This window comes from Ictalurus furcatus, chromosome 14 (assembly GCF_023375685.1).
Source record: "Ictalurus furcatus strain D&B chromosome 14, Billie_1.0, whole genome shotgun sequence".
Lineage (NCBI taxonomy): Eukaryota > Metazoa > Chordata > Actinopteri > Siluriformes > Ictaluridae > Ictalurus > Ictalurus furcatus.
This window is the reverse complement of record NC_071268.1, coordinates 13,648,739-13,667,466: the sequence shown is the minus strand read 5'-3', so window position 1 is coordinate 13,667,466 and position 18,728 is coordinate 13,648,739. Positions and strand designations below refer to the sequence as shown.

Genomic DNA, 18,728 nt, shown 5'->3' with positions numbered 1-18,728 from the left:
TTTATTAACATGCAGTTAAAGAGTTTCAACAGGAGTTGAAATTCTTGAATTTTGGAAATTGGATAGAAACCTAAAGCAAAATCAGCTGAGGAAATGTTTTAATATCTGAATCAAGAACGGCTGTAGCAGATCAGTCAGTTTTATCTACAGACTGCAGTACTGCAGACTCCTGTATACTATACTGTAATAACATACTAGACATATTCCCTTGGTTGTGGATTTTAATGCATCATTTATTTGACTTCAATCACTTGGCTCCTTCTAAAAGCTGCAAGAAAAGGGTATTTTATCATCTGATAATATTTTGAATATACAGTAATTCATTTAATATTTCTTATGATGAAATTATGATAAGTTCTAGGAATTTTATTTATTTATTTATTTATTTATTTATTTATTTTACAACTTTCAAGCTTGAAATTGTCTAATGGCAGAGGATGCTGCTCATTTCAAGTATTTATTTTGAGATGTTAAGTATGGATAAAGGAGGCACTCACACCAGCTCATATTTTATGATGTTTGTATTTTTGTTTCATCTTCACAAAACAGGTACAGGGGAGGAAAAAGCCATTGAATAGAACCTGAGGTATTTTGCGTCAAGCAGCCTAAGGTATTAGGATTTTCTCTGAAAAAGTTCCCTATTTCAATTATTCTTCTAGATACGTTGCTATTTACACAACATAATAATAATAATAATAATAATAATAATAATAATAATAATAATAATAATGTTGCCAACAATTAAACAGTTTCAGCAAAAAGGACAGCCTGCATCTTTTCATTACATGTCTTAAATAATAACAATATGTTTAAAAATATAGAGGTGATGAAATAAAAGGAAATACAGGCAATGTGTAACACAAGGAAAGAAAAAAAGAACAAACAGCAGCAAAAGTACAAGGACAAGGGTTTGCTATACAGAGTAGCTAACTGAGAATACATCCAATCCATGAATAAATAACCAATCATCCCACAGCAAAGGGGCAACACCATGCACATGTACAGACATGAGAGACTCTTTCAGTGGGATTTCCTTAAACCTTTGGAACACATAAGAAATAAGAGAGAGTTAATTACATAGAAAAATTGCATGTGGGTGTGAAAAAAGAGAGAGAGAGAGAGAGAGAGAGAGAGAGAGAGAGAGAGAGAGAGAGAGAGAGAAAACAGCAAATAAGAGAAAGAGTGAGAGGATGAGAGTTGTGCAGGTACCCAGAGCTCAGAGAGGGGACTTGTGTGCACTTCACCTGAGCTGAACTAGAGCATCATGTGCCATCATTCTACTACACCACATCAATGTTTCCTCCATTTAACCCAACACAAACCTTTCCAAAAGTAAAGATAAGTAGAATATATGACTGGTAGGCACAGCTAATGAATTGAGTTAATACCATAATTTGGAACATAACTTCTAAGTTCATTTTAATATCTCCCGCAGACAAAAGAGTGAAAGAAAACAAGATCGACCTTGTTCAAAAATACTCATCTGTTTGATGGTTTGGGTTCAAAAAGGTCCACTGTCATTAGTCACTCACACTTCATCCATAAACAGGCCCAAGCTCACAATAAATAACATAAATATAAAAAAGGGGGGGGGGGGGGGGTTACATTAATCCATTAGAGTCTCTCAACATTTTCACGTATGTGCTTATAGATAAAACAGGTCCATTCCTTAAAATGATAATCATTTTGAGAAGCCAGGATATCATATGGATCATTTCTTATTATTTTAGATTATACATGCTTTACAGGGTTATTTTATTTCAGAGCAAAAAGGATGGACAGATACTACACTGAAACAGTGCCAGCATGTGAAAGTTCAGGACAGGTGTCGTGTAATGCATCAGGGTTTGTAAAAGATTTGTGGTACCCTTATGATGAGATGTTTCATGATCTCTTTCTTAAAGCAACAGAAAGTGCATTACAAAATACCAGATAAATTCATTTTAACAATCACTCTCCCTTACAGTTGAAAATAAAGACATAAGATGAAGAAAAGAGCATATATTGCTTGTAGTTGTGTATCAGTTTTGTGAATGAGTTCATAAATACCTTGTAGTTAAAAACTGAGGTCAACACCAAAAAAAAAGAAGGATCCACAATCATTATATTATTTCTCATTACCAGAATGAACAGATAAAATAAATTAAAACTATAATTAAGAACCAAAAAATGTAAAATGTCCATTAAGAGCTATGCATGGTGTGTATAATATTCATCTGTAGGGAAACCAGCAGCCTCGTATACGGCAGCATGCTCAGTGTGAGAAAGGTGGGTGGTAGTTCCTTTCATGCCCACCCGTAGTACATTGTGTGGGGGCTGAAATCAGGGAAAAGGTAAAGAACAAACACAGAGAAGAAAAAACAGTAGGCACTGCAGGAAAACTTCCACAATGCTTTTTTTTCATAACGTTCCTGCATCCTCCTCCAGGATTATTTACTGGCATTCAGGAGCAGGGGGGAACAAAAGCAGTGCACAAAGAAGCCTTCATCTGTTCAGTACAAGTCTATACCAGGGCTTCAAGTGTGTCGGTAGAGGTCCCTTGAGCTGTGGATGTGTGAGTCCACCGAGTCTGTGTGAGAGTAATACCAGATGCAAGTGTGACCAGAGGATACTGAGCCATGCTTTAATCTCAATACACTGTGAGGCTGGTAAAGCTTTTTGTTGGAGACAGAAGTGTCATGTACACTAAGAGCTGGATTCTGCAATCAAATACAACAGTTCTGTTCTTATTCCTCCCAAATTGTTCTGGGATGGTGATGGCTTATAAACAGCGAAGACAGCCTAAAGTCTGCCTGCATCCAGCTCAACTGGCTCGGAGTCTCAGAGACAAACACAAAAAAACATAATTGATTTCTCACAGTCCTACACACTAAAACAAATGCTCCTAAAGTCAAGAATTGGTCAGCCATTGCTGTTCTGTCACTCAGTCCTCCCTCAACTGTAAGTGGCACCTGAACACCTCTATGCCCACCAGTGCATCTGTCAGGACACCTCAATGATCTCCATACTGCCAGAGAAGCTGGACTGTTTACCAATCTTGCCAAGCTCCTCCCTCGAACGTGTATCCGAGATTCCATCTTCAAACTCCATCTGACAACTGCGTCGTTTGAACTGTTTGTCGGTACCAGCAGCAGAGCCAGATGTATCCTCATGCCAGCTCGCTCGGGACTCCCGTACCTCTCCCGCCTTCTGACGTAACCGGACAGCCTCACATGGCCCTGGGAGTGCACTGCATCCCAGTGGAGCAAAATGTACTGACGCTGACCCACTGCCGGTGCTAGTCAGTGACTCGTAGAACCACGGGGCATCGCCTGTTGGTGTGACTGGTGTGGTAGCCTGTGAAGTGTCCCGGTGTTTGGTCCACATGGGACCAGTGCCAGCTACAGGCAGGCCAAGTAGCATTGCGGACTTCAGGTTCTCATCCAAGCTTGGGCTCTTGTGTCCGGACAGTGAACGACCAAAGCTCAGGCTCAGAGACTGCACAGGTGAGCTGGCTCCGCTGTGCTTATTTTTCCTGCGCAAGCGAACCTTTGCACTGCTTTCAGCCACCGGGCTTGGCGAATCGGATGAGCTGGGGCTGTCTGAACACGGAGACAACTGGCACACACCATTTGAGGACCCTGGACTGGGGCTGTCCAGTTTGCAGAGCTTGGGGACATCCTCAACATGAATGGGAGTGAGGTGGGGACACTGATTGGGTGTGTAGACGGACTTGATGTCTAAAGAGAAGGATCGCTTGAGGCGATTGGTGTCCAGGATGCGCTCAGCTGACAGATTGAGACCATTGAAGCCCTGCTGGAGTGACGAAGGAGATGGCAGCTTGGTCTCCATCTCTGAGATCTCTGGCTCGCCATCTAGTCGAGTTTTCTCAGGTTTCAAGGTGGTTTCTCTTTTTGGTTCCTCTGCCTTGCTGGGCTGCTCATTCTTCTCCTGACCCGAAGACAGTGCCTTCAGCAGACGGAGACCCTTCTCAAACTCAAGAAGCTGGCCCAGGAAGTTAAAGTTTGGTGATATTGAAGGTCTGCGATCTTTAACAAACCTGGTACAAGAGAGAGAAGAACTTTACTATTTCCATTTGCACATGGATAAAGTGCAAACCTTTCGTTAAAAACTTAGGGTCCAGGCGTTACCGTTTACATATCTCTATGTGAGTCAGTTGTCTGACTAAGGAAACATCTAATATTACACCATCTCTTAAATAACATGCCATTTAAGCTGCAGAGTGTCATAGGTAGTATACCTGTATGCCTCATCCGATGACAAGCCCATTGTCTTCATGATGTAAGCAATGGCAATAGTGGCAGACCTGGAGATGCCAGCTAAACAATGGACAATGACTCTGCAGTTGGAAACCTTAGCTTTGTCTAAAAAGGTGGAGGAAAACAAACATGAGTGACAAACACAAAAGACAACCAAACACTATACTGACAGGCTAAAGGAAAAGTACATCTAATCTGCAGAAAAGCCTCTCTAAAACAATCATGTTCTTCCGGGTACATCCTCAGGGCAAGCTGCTCAATTTTCTGGTCAGTTCCCCACATTCTAGACAAGATCTTTTTCCAAGATCAGTTTTATTACAGTACTCCTAACCCTAGATGAAATAGATCCTAAGCATATACATCCCAACTATGTGCAGAACCTTACCGATGAACTCATTAGTTTTGTCCAACCAGGGTAAGAGTTTCTCACAATAGTTGTCATTGACAGGAATGCGCATGAAGTGGCTCTCAGAGATGAACTCAGGTTTTGGACACGTGTTGCTGGCATTAAGCACGTATGTGATGCCATTCTGGGCCATCAGATCCTGGAACAATAAAAATATGGCAGCATTGCCCAGTATATAATGTTAAAAACCACATAAGACAAATTCTTGATCAATGCTAAGATGGCACATCAAACAACTGGTCTTGTAGTTAGAAGTTCAGGCAACTAGTGGTGTAAGACTTCATGAGTTAAATAAATGAAGCCCCTCAAATCAGTGGCAAAATGTTTCAAATCATAAATTCAGACTAGAAGACTGTTCAATAACTTGTATAGGTGAAAACTTCCACAGTCTCCCCACAACACTAATGCTCTGACTCACCTTGTTAAGCACATCTTTCTGAGAGCCTAGATACAGATGGGGCAGGATGCGCGTGGGGCCCACATTGGCCACAGGCAGACAGGGTTGAGACAGGCTCATGGGTAGTGTGGTCACTGGCTTCCCTTCGCACAGACCTGGGAAGCAGGAGGAGAATGCTGCAAAGCCACCTGTCAAGAAATAGAGTGCAAGAGAGAAAAAAAAAAAAAAACAGGTCAGGAACATGGTGACCTGACTAAAAACAAGTCATGATTGATGTAAAACTATTAGAAGGAGCTGAGAAGGTTGGAACATTTTGAGACTTCCATTAAATACTGTCAGTGTTGAAAGGTATATTGACAGTAATACCACTGACTGCTTCTATAGCAACACTTAAAACAACAATGTAATCTGTTAAGTGTGATGTGACTCAAAAAGAGTTTTAGTATAAGTAAGCAAAAGCACCATGCAATGAATGATCAAGGCACAACATTCCACCTGTATAACTTGGACACCAAACTAGCACATTATGATTGAATTCATGCAGTTCTCATAAAGGACATATTGAATGCTCTGATCACATGAATGAGTAAAAAATGGTGGTGTCTCTTTAAGAGCCAGGCGGTCCCAGTTGTCTCTCTCGCAGCTCGGTTTCCTGAATGACCTAATATCCTCTACTGAACAATCACGTCAGGCGTGGAGAATGAGGGAAGCTACAGGTGTAGGCTATGCACTGAGGCCCCTGATTCAGAAGTGGCTGCAGCTACAGTGCCCTTGACAGCCACACACACACATACAGCAGATGCACAGACATTGTACACACATGCAAATGTTTTAAGGTTGCTTAATGCATTCTGGCACTGGATGGAGGGATTAAAAGGAAAGCATTTGTGTGATTAAAGGAAAGCATGAGCCTAATCTCAGAGGAGGTGCATGAGAATCTGGGACATGTTAACCCTGGGAGTGTAAGCACATTAGCGCGCACACACACACACACACACACACACACACACACACACACACACACACACACACAGAGCACAGCACAGCAGTCAGCCAGAGAACCATGACATCACTGTGTCTGCACAGCCAGGAAACAGAGCAAAGTGCAAAAGCCATAGTACAGAGAAAAAGGGAGGGGAGAGAGGGAGGAGGGAGAGAACTACAGAGAAGTAAAATGAGTCAAGGCAAATAAAGCCAGAGCTGATAAGCAGGTTTTTAACAAAGAGTCAGCATGGAGTGGCAGAGTATGACATCATCTAGACTTAACACTCGACTGACTAACCGCAGTTCAACAAACAGCAGCCAACAGCCACGGGCATTTCCAGCTAACGGCCACGCCGAGCACCTGTCTCCCCCACTCTGTATCCAGACTCCTGTTTCTGATATATAGTTTTGATGCCTGGCCCTTTACGACATTGAGTGGCAGCCTGTCTGTTTCCAGCTATTAATGGCAACTGCTGGGTCGATGACATCAGCACAACAGAAGGGGGGTTTCGCATGTCAGGCAGAACAAGGCAGGCCTTGGCGGCTCGATTTGCTCTTGAAAGCCCTGCTGAGGTCTTGTATGCCTGCTGCCCAAATTTTTCATGACCCCCACCCTCTGTTGATCCTCCTGTTCACCTTTGCACCCCAATCCGGTCCCTCCCCCCTCATTCGCTCATGTTCATAACCACAACTGCCAGGAGGGTGAGATGACCTCATCGCTTGCATGGGCTGGTCGCTATGTCAACATTTGTCATTAATACCCCTGAGCATGGACTTTCATCCCTCCCCCATTTGGCAAATACTCTGCTGCGAGCTAATAACAGTTTCAATCATCTCAGAATCTAAAACTGTGAAGCAAGGATGTAGAATGTTCCTCCAAAGTAGGAATGTAACATTCCTCATCCTCCTACACACAGAGAAACAGCCTTCAGTCTGAGAGCAGGATGTGTAAGTCCATAACGCAGATCAGGAACATAGAGCACAGAACGGGGAAACGGCAGGAAACAGGAAGGATCTCTTTGAAAGAGAGCTCCAATGACCTTCTTCCTCACTTTTACAGCTCATGTCTGATCTCCTACTTTGAGTCATTCTTAGATGAGCTTTAAATAGCAACCTAAAGAGCAACATGTTCCTGGAGAAAGAAAAAACAACCCTGAAAAACATTCAGCTCCAAAGACACTTGAGCTATTGGAAAAGCCAAACAAAGGGAAATACCATGCGTGTTGAAGGCAATGGTGGCAGTGTTTGAGATCATAGGGATCCCAGTTACAACACAGTGGTTGCTCGGCCTACATTTATTAATTACAATAAATGGCTTCAGAGTGGTTCTATGGTCTAAGAATTCACCCTATCATTGGGGCATTAAGAACACCATAATCGTCTATGGCCAGGAGTCCAAGAGGATAATTGGTCCTGGTCTCTGGGTTTTAAGGCTGGCTTCTTTCTATACATATTGGCCTTCACTTTTTTAGCTTGCTGGTGCATGGCAGGGCTCGACTGTACACTAGCGCCTTATCATAATGACCTGGTTATGCATGCAGGATGATGATGCTCCTAACTTATTTGCCCACATCATCTCCAGTCATTCTGGGAAAACCCAAGCAGTCCCACAGTGGCATATTCCATCAATAAGCCATCATCCACATATTACACATTGGGAAAACGCATTACACATACACAGAAAAAACAAACAAACAAAAAAACACTCACTCACTATTCTAATTCCACCCAGACACCGCACTTTCCACAGGTGACATCATTTTTGTCATGTGTATGCATGATTTAATTGTGTACGAGGCAGGGGTGGGGGCTGTAGAGTGATATACGCCAGCACTGGGCCTAAACTGGGCTCCAGCTGAGCTGAGAGCCATTCACACACACTTCCTCTCCACCCTCTGTCTGTCTCTGCCAACTTCTCTCTCGAGTGCCCATCAGTCCATGGCATTTTAGGCTGCACTGTGTTAATTACAGGCAGGTGCAGGGGTTTCTATACCACTGCAGAAGTAATACAGTAGACAAATATTTATCCCGATATGTGAGTTCTTTAAATTTTCCACATTTATCATTTTCTGAGCATTGCGTAAACATTTTAAGGGCCTTTTAATATACATTAAGGGCAAATTCAAGGGCAAATACAACAGCAAATATGAATATTAGTAAATCTCAGTTCTATAACCAATAATCATAACACAAATAGATGTTATCCTTTGTTAAAATAACATAGAGTGTAAAGGAAGCATTTACACACAGAGTGCATTAACCCTGGTGCCTGACATCAGTCCACTCACCCCACGGCACAAGACCTCCAACACTAGAAGCCTTTCAGTGTGTATCTTTTCAGGCAAACTCTAAAGGCCTTTCCTCACACACACACTCCCATTCACCAGCCCCAATCCAAAAGCATTGATGGAGCTGAATGGAGCTCACAGAGACACACACACACACACACACACACACACACACACACTCACCCCCACCCCCTGCTCTTCAGCCTCCAGATGCAGAAGACATGACGCCATTGAGAAGCAGCCTCCATCTGTCCCTCTCCATCTCCATGCGCGCGTACACACACACACACACACACACACACACGCACACGCACACACTCCTCATTTCCATCTCAATGAGGCCTGTATGACATCATAGCACACATGTATGCCGCACAATGAGGAACATTAAGAGCAGCAGGGTTCGCCTCTGGTGTTCCGTGTCATGCTTCACAGATTAGGAGAGTATAAAGCCCCAAGGCCCTATATAACCAAACCATTAACTGTTAGTTCTATTACTATTATGGCTGCTCTTCCTAAAAGCAATCCAGCCACCTTACGTGTAACAAACCTCAAATAAAAGTGAATGACTTTATAACAGCAACCGTTTAACCGTCACTCTGTGACAAAGCACAATGCAAATACAGTGAGTCATATAGGCATACATGCTGCTGTTTGCACAAAGACACACACACGCGCACACACACACACTCACATTTGCACATATGTCATAGTGCAAGACACATTGCACGAGGTGTCCTTATCCATTTGGTGATAGTTTATCAGCATACGTAATTTATCCACTGTAGCTGTTTGTTTAAAGGCCAACTAGACAGCACACTGTATACAACTTTATCTGTGTAGCATTAAAACCTGGAGAACTGTCATTTCATCAAAGCATAAAAAGCATTTTCATGATTTTAAAGGAAAAAAGAAAGAATATATAAAAAAAGAAAAAAAAAATATAAGAAAAAGAATGAGCAGGTAAATGAAAGAGCATAATAAAGAAAGACATAATAAGGAAAGAAAAATGAAGAATGAAAGGAAAAAAAGACTAATATTATAGAAGGAAAACAAAAACAAACAAACAAACAAATAAATAAATGGACAAAGTAAAAGAAAGAAAAAAGCAAGCAAGAAAAAAACAGAATATGACAAAACAAAAAATATAAGTAAGGAACAGTAAACAATGAATTTAAAAAGGAATGACAACAAAGGTGTGAGGAGATCAGACAAGGGGGTGTAAAGCCGGTCAGCTCCAGTGTGCCCCATACACACCTCGCAGTTCCCGAGCCTCCTTCATCCTACGGACTCTGATCTTCAGCCTCATGCCGGTGTGAGGAGGGGGGGAGCAGAAACACTCCTCAGGAGAGGATATGACCACTTCCAGAGACATGCACTCCTCTACACTCCAATCTCACCAAAGTACAGCAGCTCACCACATACAAGGCATGAGAATGAAACAGGAGACTCCTTGCAAATCCGTGCAAAAAAAAAAAAAGTGGGAACGCAGGTTTGTATGCTGACTTAGCAGGGAGATGGAGGAGAAGAGAGTATCAGCTGGAGGAGAATCAATCTTCTGATAGCGGGTCCTCAGTGTCGACACACACAGCGGATCATTCAGCAATCGTCTTCTGTGTGGCAACTGAAAGTGGAGCTCCCTATTGTTGTACAGCCTGCACTCGCTCACTCAATCGCTCACTCGCTCTCATCAACTGACTTTCCCCTCCTTCCATCCCTCCCTCTCTCTCTCTCTCTCTCTCTCTCTCTCTCTCTCTCTCTCTCTCTCTCTCTCCTCCCTGTGACCTAAGAGTGAATGAGCTCATGTGCTATGAGCACAGGCTTCTCTCTCTCTGTCTCTCTCTATTTCGCTCTCTCTGAGCATAATCCTGGCTCATGCGTGAGGCATGTAAACCACATTCCTTACTCACCCAGCAAATATGCAGCCACCTTAGAGGCCCCCTTTCAGAAAAACTCACTTCTCATCACAGACCAACAAGCTGTACTAGTCACGTTCAAATTCTGGAGCACAAGAGAAGTCAAGATTTTTAACAGCACCAGATTCTCACTAATTGTCTGGACTCCATAAAATGCAGTGCTAAGGCTGTACTGATTTGAGGGAAGTAATTCCCAGCTGCAGCCTGCGCTCATCCACTTCATCCGTGCCAGAAAAATGACACTTCTTTATTTCCTCTGGCTAGAATGAATGTTGTTTCCGTCACCCTTGCTCTTTTCCAAGAAACTATTACAGTATATTAGCTAGTTCCTGCTATTCCACCAGTTAAATTTAGCATCGTGGGAGCTCAAGTTTACATGCTGATTAAGGTTGATCTTCATTGTCTTAGCCTGCATGTATGATATTATGAAAGGTCTATTTGCAACTGGAATGGATTACAAGCCACTAAAAACTGCCCAGAGAGATGCTATCATTTGTACTTGGCAAACGCTTTAAATAGAGAGGCTAGTCATTCTTTCCATGTGACCAATTTGCAGAAACAGCCGCAATCCATGCAATGCGCTTTCAAGAACGGCAGTCGTGCGTCAGCGCACTTCTGCGAGAAACCTCCCTTTTAATATAAGCAGTTAAGGGAGTGAAGGAGGCAACACCATTTACAACACGCAGCTAATCTGTGTGTTGTCTGACATCAGCCCTGCATGTTGGCCTAGGAAAAGAATGATGGAAGCATATGGCAGTGTACTGAGGCAGACACAATGCCGCAAGCTTCCTTGGCTGATATCCGGCCCCCCACGCGATGCTCAATTATCCACAGACGCAGAATTGACCATCATCGCATTGGTATGTTGTGATACTTAATGATCATGCACAGGATATGCATTTACTGGTTATTCCCATGGGACATTTTAATGTTACGCTTGATGCCCATCCTGGATAGTCATCAGCTGAACATCATGCCCTCTGATGCTTTTCACTTAGTCTGTGCATACTACCTGCATACATCACAGAGGAAGCAGAGTTGAGGTTTGGGAGCCATACTAGACCACAGCAACATTTCAAAAGCATTAAATGATTGTTGGCTGCAAACATGGGCCTCCTGCTGGTGTGTGTGTGTGTGTGGCTCATAGACTGTAATTGCAATAGGATGTTATGGTGCATGGTAATGCATTGTGATGGCCTGCTTTAGAGACATGTGTGTGTGTGGGTGGGGGGATGTTCAGTGTTGATACTGCCGGTTGTGAGCACATCCCATATGTGATTGGCGGGCGGATTGGAAGATGACGTAATGGCAGTGGAGGCCCCAGCTGTCATGCCTGAGGTGTGAGCTAGTCTCCAGCGGGGGAGCAAAAACTCATGCCGGCCTAGCGGCTCCCATCACTCAGTGTGAGCCTCAAGGGGTGTGTACAGGGTGTGTGCACCTGTTCCTCTGTGTGTCTGTGCTCATGTATGTTGTATGTGAATATCATACCAACCCCAAGAAATAAGAACCAGCTGCTGGCTGCACCAACTGAACGTAATCTCTATCGTTATCTTGAACGCAAGCCAAGTTGAAAGTCAATGACCACTATGTTTGAGTTTACAAACTACAAAAAATAAATAAATAAATAAATAAATAAATAAATAAATAAATAATATATATATATATATATATATATATACACACATATACATACACACACACACACACACACACACACACGTTTGCGCCAAGTGAAATTGTTCTAACATAGCCTTAAGTTATAACTTAAAATTTGCACCCACTCTCTAGTGGAAGCAACATTTGCCATTAATAACTCATTGTTTCTGTTCAAAGCGAACAATGCGGCAGAGTAATTTATATTTACAAATTCGTTTTGTTATCTTTGTATTTTGTTAAGATGATTTTCCTCATGTGGATCTGGTTTATGATCACTGTACATGGACACCTCACAGGAATACGGTGTACCAATAGGGTTTTTAAGAATACAAATAATAAAAAAAAATGTATCATCCTGCATAGCATGCTCTTTCCTTGGGTAATGCAAAATATCTCCAAAATGAGATATTCTTCTCTTAAATATATGGTTTAGGACTAATTTTTCACCCTGACTTATGTTCAGGTGGTGCAACTGTCTACAGATTACTAGGCATGTACAAAAAAACGTTGTTCATTGCTATCAGCAATGCAAGGAAGCATCAGTTATTGGAGGTAACCTTTTGAGGAGCCATTTATATAACCTAGAGCACAGTGGGGCAAGAATACTCTCATTTTCAGAGCCCTGTAGGATCCACCACACAGGATCACAGCTTAAACCAATAATACACCGTGGAACTGCACTTCAACGTCTGGCTGCCTTATGTACACAAAGACGTGAGCGGGCTGCCAGATGAAGTCATGGAAAGAGAGAAACAGGAGCTTTGTGTGCGTGTAGTAGACAGAGGGCTATCATTTTTCTTCCTCCAAACTGACGTAGAGATTCAGTGAATGACAGAGCTATCAGATTAAAAAAAAAAAGAAAAAAAAAAGAGCTTTGGTGCACAGTTCCTTTTTAAACAAAAATGGCAGTTTAAAGTCAACATCCTGAAGCTGTACAGGCGACCACCTGCTAACAGCATTCAATCTAGGACATGTGCCTGAACAAATGCGCTATTTTTATTTGCCAATTCTTTCATCATCTTACTCATCTTCAACCTGATCATCTGCAACATTTAAAATGCCAGTCAGTCCCTCTCGGTGCATATGATACTAGTAATATGCATATTAGTAACAGCATGAGGTCACTCCGCTTACGTTTGACATTAGGACTGCATTTTAAAAACGCTCCACACATGCTTCTAATTGATTAAATACTAGACAAAGGCCAAAATCATGCCAACAAACGACAACTGCTGAAATGAAAAAGTGATGCCAAGTTGCTCCATGTCAGAGCACTTAAAACTAGATATCAAATTTTATCCTGATTTTCCTTACACTGTAAAATTGATGCAGAAATTTCTCCCAGACAGATGGCCTGTCTGTCAAGTTACATCCTAATGACCTGAAGAACACTGCTCAGGCAAACTGGAGCTGACAGCAGAATTACTCCCTGCATCCTCGTCTGCTATCAGCTCCTCGTTAATTAGCCACCCGTCACTCTGTTCTCGCTTAGATGCCAGCCCACCGCCAAGACCAGTGATGTGGTCTCAAATCCATCCATCCATTTTCCATACTGCTTATCCTTTACAGGGTCACGGGGAAGCCAGGAGCCTATCCCAGGGAACTCTGGGCACAAGGGGGTACGACACCCTGGACACCCATTACAGGGCACAATCGCACACACATTCACACACTACGGATAATTTGAACATGCCATTCAGTCTACAACGCATGTCTTTGGACTGGGGGAGGAAGCTAGAGTACCCAGAGGAAATTCCCGAAGCACGGGGAGAACATGCAAACTCCACACACACAGGGCGGAGACAGGATTCAAACCCCCAACCCCAGACGTGCGAGGTAAACGTGCCACTGTGCACGTTTAGTCCCCCCCCAATTCCCCCCCACAATTCCCCCCCACCCCCATTTTTCCCTGACAATTCATACCCACTACCTAGCTCTCCCCTATCACAGAACAGCTACCAGCTGGGGAGGGTAACACATGCTTCCTCCGAGACATTTGAAGCCAGCCATACAAATTTTTTTCGCACTGCTGTTCATGCGGCATGACGGGGCACACACAGAGGAAAGAGCTATCTGCCCTCTGTCCCCTTACATGAATTCACAAACACTCATGACTGGGTGTTGTGTCATTGTGACTGACAGGGGAGAGAGAGTATGATATCCCCCCCACCCCGTTTTGCACCCTTGTTTTCCGGTATCATAGGGATTCGAACTCTGTGACTAGTGATCTCTAGTGCCACTAATCCCACTTAAATACTGTGAGCCTCATACAAATAAGAAGGTCTGGCATTGGCTATGCAACTGTCTGTATGAGAAATAAAACTCATGTCCGAGAACACCAGGTGCATTTCAGATGTAATAAATATTTACAGGTTTCTTATTAGAAGAAGCAATTTAATTTTTGTGTGCAGAAGCAGCAGCTACTCAAGCAGCACAGTTTACACACTCACTGCGTATCTTATGTACATCCGGAAGATATAAAAGCAACATTAATTGGATAGCACATCAGAGCCAAAACAGCACAGTCCTCCAGGTTTCCAAATGGAACTGTAAAATGTTTAGTGATTTCATGCACAGCGATGTTAAACACACTGACGAGCTCGATTTCTCTTCAAGACTTTCCACTGCCATCATGGGCTTGTCTCGAGTTGAAAATTCTGACTTTACATTTAAAAGTATTTACTAATCTAGAAAATCCAGGAAACTGGTATGCAAAACAGTGCTTTCGGTAGGTTTGAAGGCTACATTAAGGTTTTCGAACATTTAAACACTAACTGTAATAGGAAAACCAGTTAGTATTATTACTTAATAATAGTCTAGAATAGTACACACGTATGCATTTTGAGACACAACGCTAGTTTGTTTAGCGAAGGTAGATGGATATATTTATTGCTGGACTATGCTAATGTATGTGCAGAGTGTCAGGATAGATAAAAAGACTAAAATAACAACATGTGTGCTATTAATTTAATTGTGGCTTGTCTGAACGTGACGTGAGCAAGATTTGAAAATATTAGCACACAAACCCCATCTTTGATATTTCTAATATTAATCTGTAAAATAAATGAATGAAACAAAAGAGATTGTGAGTTGCTCTAGGACCCCATTTGTAAATCAAGTGACCCCATGTGGGGTAGAAACCCCTAGTTTGGGATCTCCTTTGGGAGTTGATAAGTTGTTTCACAGCATTCCTTGCAGTAGGTGCAAGAATTGTTAAGCTGCGTGTTGTCTGCATAGCCATGAAAGTTGAAACCAAGCTCATTAACAAGCAACTATGAGGAAAATTAAAGTTGCTCCAACATAGACCACTGAGGTACTTCACGAAAAATAAACTCTTCATTTTTTAAAATCTCAGACCAGCTGGCAAATATCAGCTGCGAGACTGCTTGAATAACACAAAAATGCAGTTATAAAAGAGTTCAGTAATAATTTGCAATCTTTATGTAGTACATTATATGTATATAATGTATATATACACTTTATAGTACATTATATATTACATTCAGTTGAAAAACTGAAATGAATGGAAAATGCTTCACAAAAAAAAGATTAGAAGGTAAAAACAAAGTATTTCTGATACAGCACATTAAAGAACTGATGTACCATTGCTAATGAACTGCCCATAAAGCTGTCAGACTACAATTCATGAAAAATATGAACAAAATGTTAACAAAATAAAACAAGCTAACTAAGAATTGGTTATGTATTTTTAAAATCTGGATTCAGACAAAATGTCTTATGTTGAACAAAAACATAATCAGTGTTATGATTAGTGCATGGGCTGTCCTGTTTACTCATAACATGACCCATTAGTTACACATTTGCACAGTTCTTATCTGTCTATCCACAGAGCCTTGAAATTCATGGAGTGACTATTTGTGGCAGTTGATGTCTTCAACCGAATTACTAACCCTTCTGTATATTTTTAGCTAGTTCCCAAAAAAGGACGGGGGGAACGAAAATTACAGTTCCCAGTTCAGCTCAGACTGCTTCAAGCTATCTCTCTAAAAAAAAGAACATGAGCGTTCACTGCGCAAGCTGTCATACAGTTCCGTGGTTGCTAAAAATTCAGACAAGCTGTACCTGTGACTACTAGTCACTGTTACACATCAGCACTCCTATGTGTCATACAGTAACACTTGATGTGTGAGTCATAAGTAAGTTCCTCATTTTCATTTAGAAACACCCAAAACAGTAGCTCATATACAGTATAATGACTTTGACAAGTAATCATGAAAGGTACGGTATAGATCAACAATTTATTCTGTGTTAATAATAACGGATAATAATGAATAACATTCATTTTATAGATTATAAAAACCATATAAAAGAAGCCTGGAAAAGCAATGAAATGTAATGTAGACTTTAAAACAATGAATGGTAGTAGTCTAATAACTAACACCAAATGATAACACCAAAAATAAAAACAATAGAAACCCCCTCCCCCAAAAAACCCCAAAAAGACTGAATTTTAAAACAGCTTATGGATGTACATCTTGATGAGTAAGCTTAACATACATCTCCAAATATGTTAAACACTGTAAGAAATGTAACCAGTTCTTTTGCTTTTTGTTCATGGGACCATGTGTTTGAAGATCGTAATCATAAGTGTGACGCATATCCAGTTAATACGAAGGGACTGTTTTGTACTGGCGGTAACTTGTCTATGCTGTTTTTGGGTAAGACACTGAACAGTGAACATTACAAAAACCCAGATTAAAGAAAACAAAATCATAAATCAGCATCTTGGCATTGTACAGCATGAGGTAAGGTCTGTAGCTCACAATGTGTCTAAAGAGAAGAAAATGTTGTTTAAGTAACACTGTCAATATGAGAATTAAAAATGAGGTCAGAATCAAGAATAACAGTCAGGCTTTGCAATTTAAATTGACTAACTATTTCCAGGGTTCCTAGGGTTTTTTTTTTTTGGTCTTGTGTTGTTGTTTTCAATAGTCAATTTGTGCCCTCATATTTCTAGGAAATCATGCTGTTTAACAACACTCATTCAATTAGATGCAATAGGTCTAAAGCTGTGTCTTGTCTGAATAAACATGAAAGTGGACCCCATGTGCATTAATAAATAGTAAATAATAGGAAAATAAAAGCTGCCCACGCATAGACCCTTGAGGTACTCCATAAAAAAGCTCATATTTTATATTTACATATCTGCCAAGGGGAAGAAAACACTGTTAACTGGTGAGGAATATGTAAAAATCAAACCGGTTTTAAAGTCTGTCTAACATTATATTAGATTTGTAGAGTCACAACACTAAAGGTGTTTTATTAAAGACAATAGCCTACTGTGTTTGTGTTTGGTGGACAGTACTCCAATAATTTATTAATCAAATAAATGCGGGACTTAATGATAATTATGAGATTTAATACACAGTTGATAGAAAAGAGTTTTTATTTGCATGATCAGTAAAAATATTGCAGTGCCCCTATAATAGAGGCCAGTAGAATTTCTAAGGATTCTATGGTATACTTTTTAGTTTTTCTCTCAATCTTCTAAGAGACAGCCGAGTGAAACAGGATATATTCTGAAAAGAAAAAATGTATGGCTGGACTTTCATCTCAACCAGCAGGATTTGATTGTATTGTAAAAAGTGGGCATTCCAAAAACAACCCCAAAAAAACGTGTCATGATATTACTGACAAACACCAGAAGATGATAAAATGTGGGACAAAGACACTGACGGAAAACCAATAATTTTTTTTATTATTTTAGTATTATATATATATATTATATATATATATATAATACTATATATATATTATATAATATATTATATATATATATATATATATTATATACAATATATATTATATAAGAAACGGGAATAATGCATGATCCTAACTGGTTAATAATGTTTCTCACCATAGTAGCCAATAAGGAGGAATCATAATAATGATGTCACTGAATTTGAACTGTGTCATTATAGCGCAATCACTGTGCAAAACAATGTCATTTGACACATACATAATCAGCTAAATCAGTTAAACATAGCAAAATATTTAGTTTTATATTCAGTAAAGACAGCAGAGCTAATAAATTTAAATATGAAATTAATTTTTCATGTTTAAATTTATTAGCTCTGAGAGTCCATTGAGTTAAGCAAATCACTACAAACAAGCAGAGTGGGCAGAGGTGGCTCAACGGTTAAGGCTCTGAGTTACTGATCAGAAGGTCGGGGTTCAAGCCCGGCAGTGCCAAGCTGCCACTGTTGGGTCCTTGAGCAAGGCCTTAACCCTCTCTGCTCCAGGGGTGTCATATCATGTCTGACCCTGTGCTCGGACCCAAACTTCCTAACAAGCTGGGATATGTGAAGAAAAGAATTTCACTGTGCTGTAGTGTATATGTGACAAATAAAGGCTTCTTCTTCTTCAACTGGAGCGATGACATCACTGAGAGGTGAACACGCCACACTTGTTAACAGAGGTCACATGATAGCACAGTCCTTTTCTGGCCTAATCTAGACACGTTACTGACACTATTATAGAAGCTCATAGTTAAGCTTGCAAATCACAGCTTGATAAAAACTTTTAAAATATTATGTTACATTTTTTTAAAGAATATTTGATCATTTGTCCTTTAGAAATTTAGTTGACACATGCACTAAATTCTTCACTGAAGAATGTATTTACGCTTGTTTTTCAGCTTGGTCGCTCCTGAGGACCTTGGCTCAATTGTTGGTTTTAAGTTGAAGTCTAGCAGCAAGGAGAGCGAGACGTCCTGCTACCACTAGAGAGCCATGATGTCATGTGGAGCAGAAGACAAGTCTCCAGAGCATTACACAACTGGGAGGATGTGCAAGCTGAGGG

General features: G+C 41.0%; 1 protein-coding gene across 2 annotated transcripts in view; it reads right to left on the bottom strand.

The window, feature by feature from the left end:
• Positions 1 to 503: 503 nt before the first annotated feature.
• Positions 504 to 18,728, bottom strand: part of dusp8a (dual specificity phosphatase 8a) — a 34,563-nt gene continuing 16,338 nt past the window's right edge. Inside the window, exons 1-5 of one of the 2 annotated variants that reach the window (XM_053641386.1) lie at positions 9,592 to 10,726; positions 5,084 to 5,250; positions 4,645 to 4,804; positions 4,241 to 4,364; positions 504 to 4,039 (exon numbers count right to left, since the gene is read on the bottom strand). In XM_053641386.1, coding sequence (XP_053497361.1) covers positions 2,983 to 4,039; positions 4,241 to 4,364; positions 4,645 to 4,804; positions 5,084 to 5,250; positions 9,592 to 9,709 — 1,626 coding nt within the window. In that variant the 5' untranslated portion in view covers positions 9,710 to 10,726 and the 3' untranslated portion in view covers positions 504 to 2,982. Of the gene's footprint in view, positions 4,040 to 4,240; positions 4,365 to 4,644; positions 4,805 to 5,083; positions 5,251 to 9,591; positions 10,727 to 18,728 lie in introns of those variants that run through there. The other variant, XM_053641385.1, reaches the window with a different exon arrangement.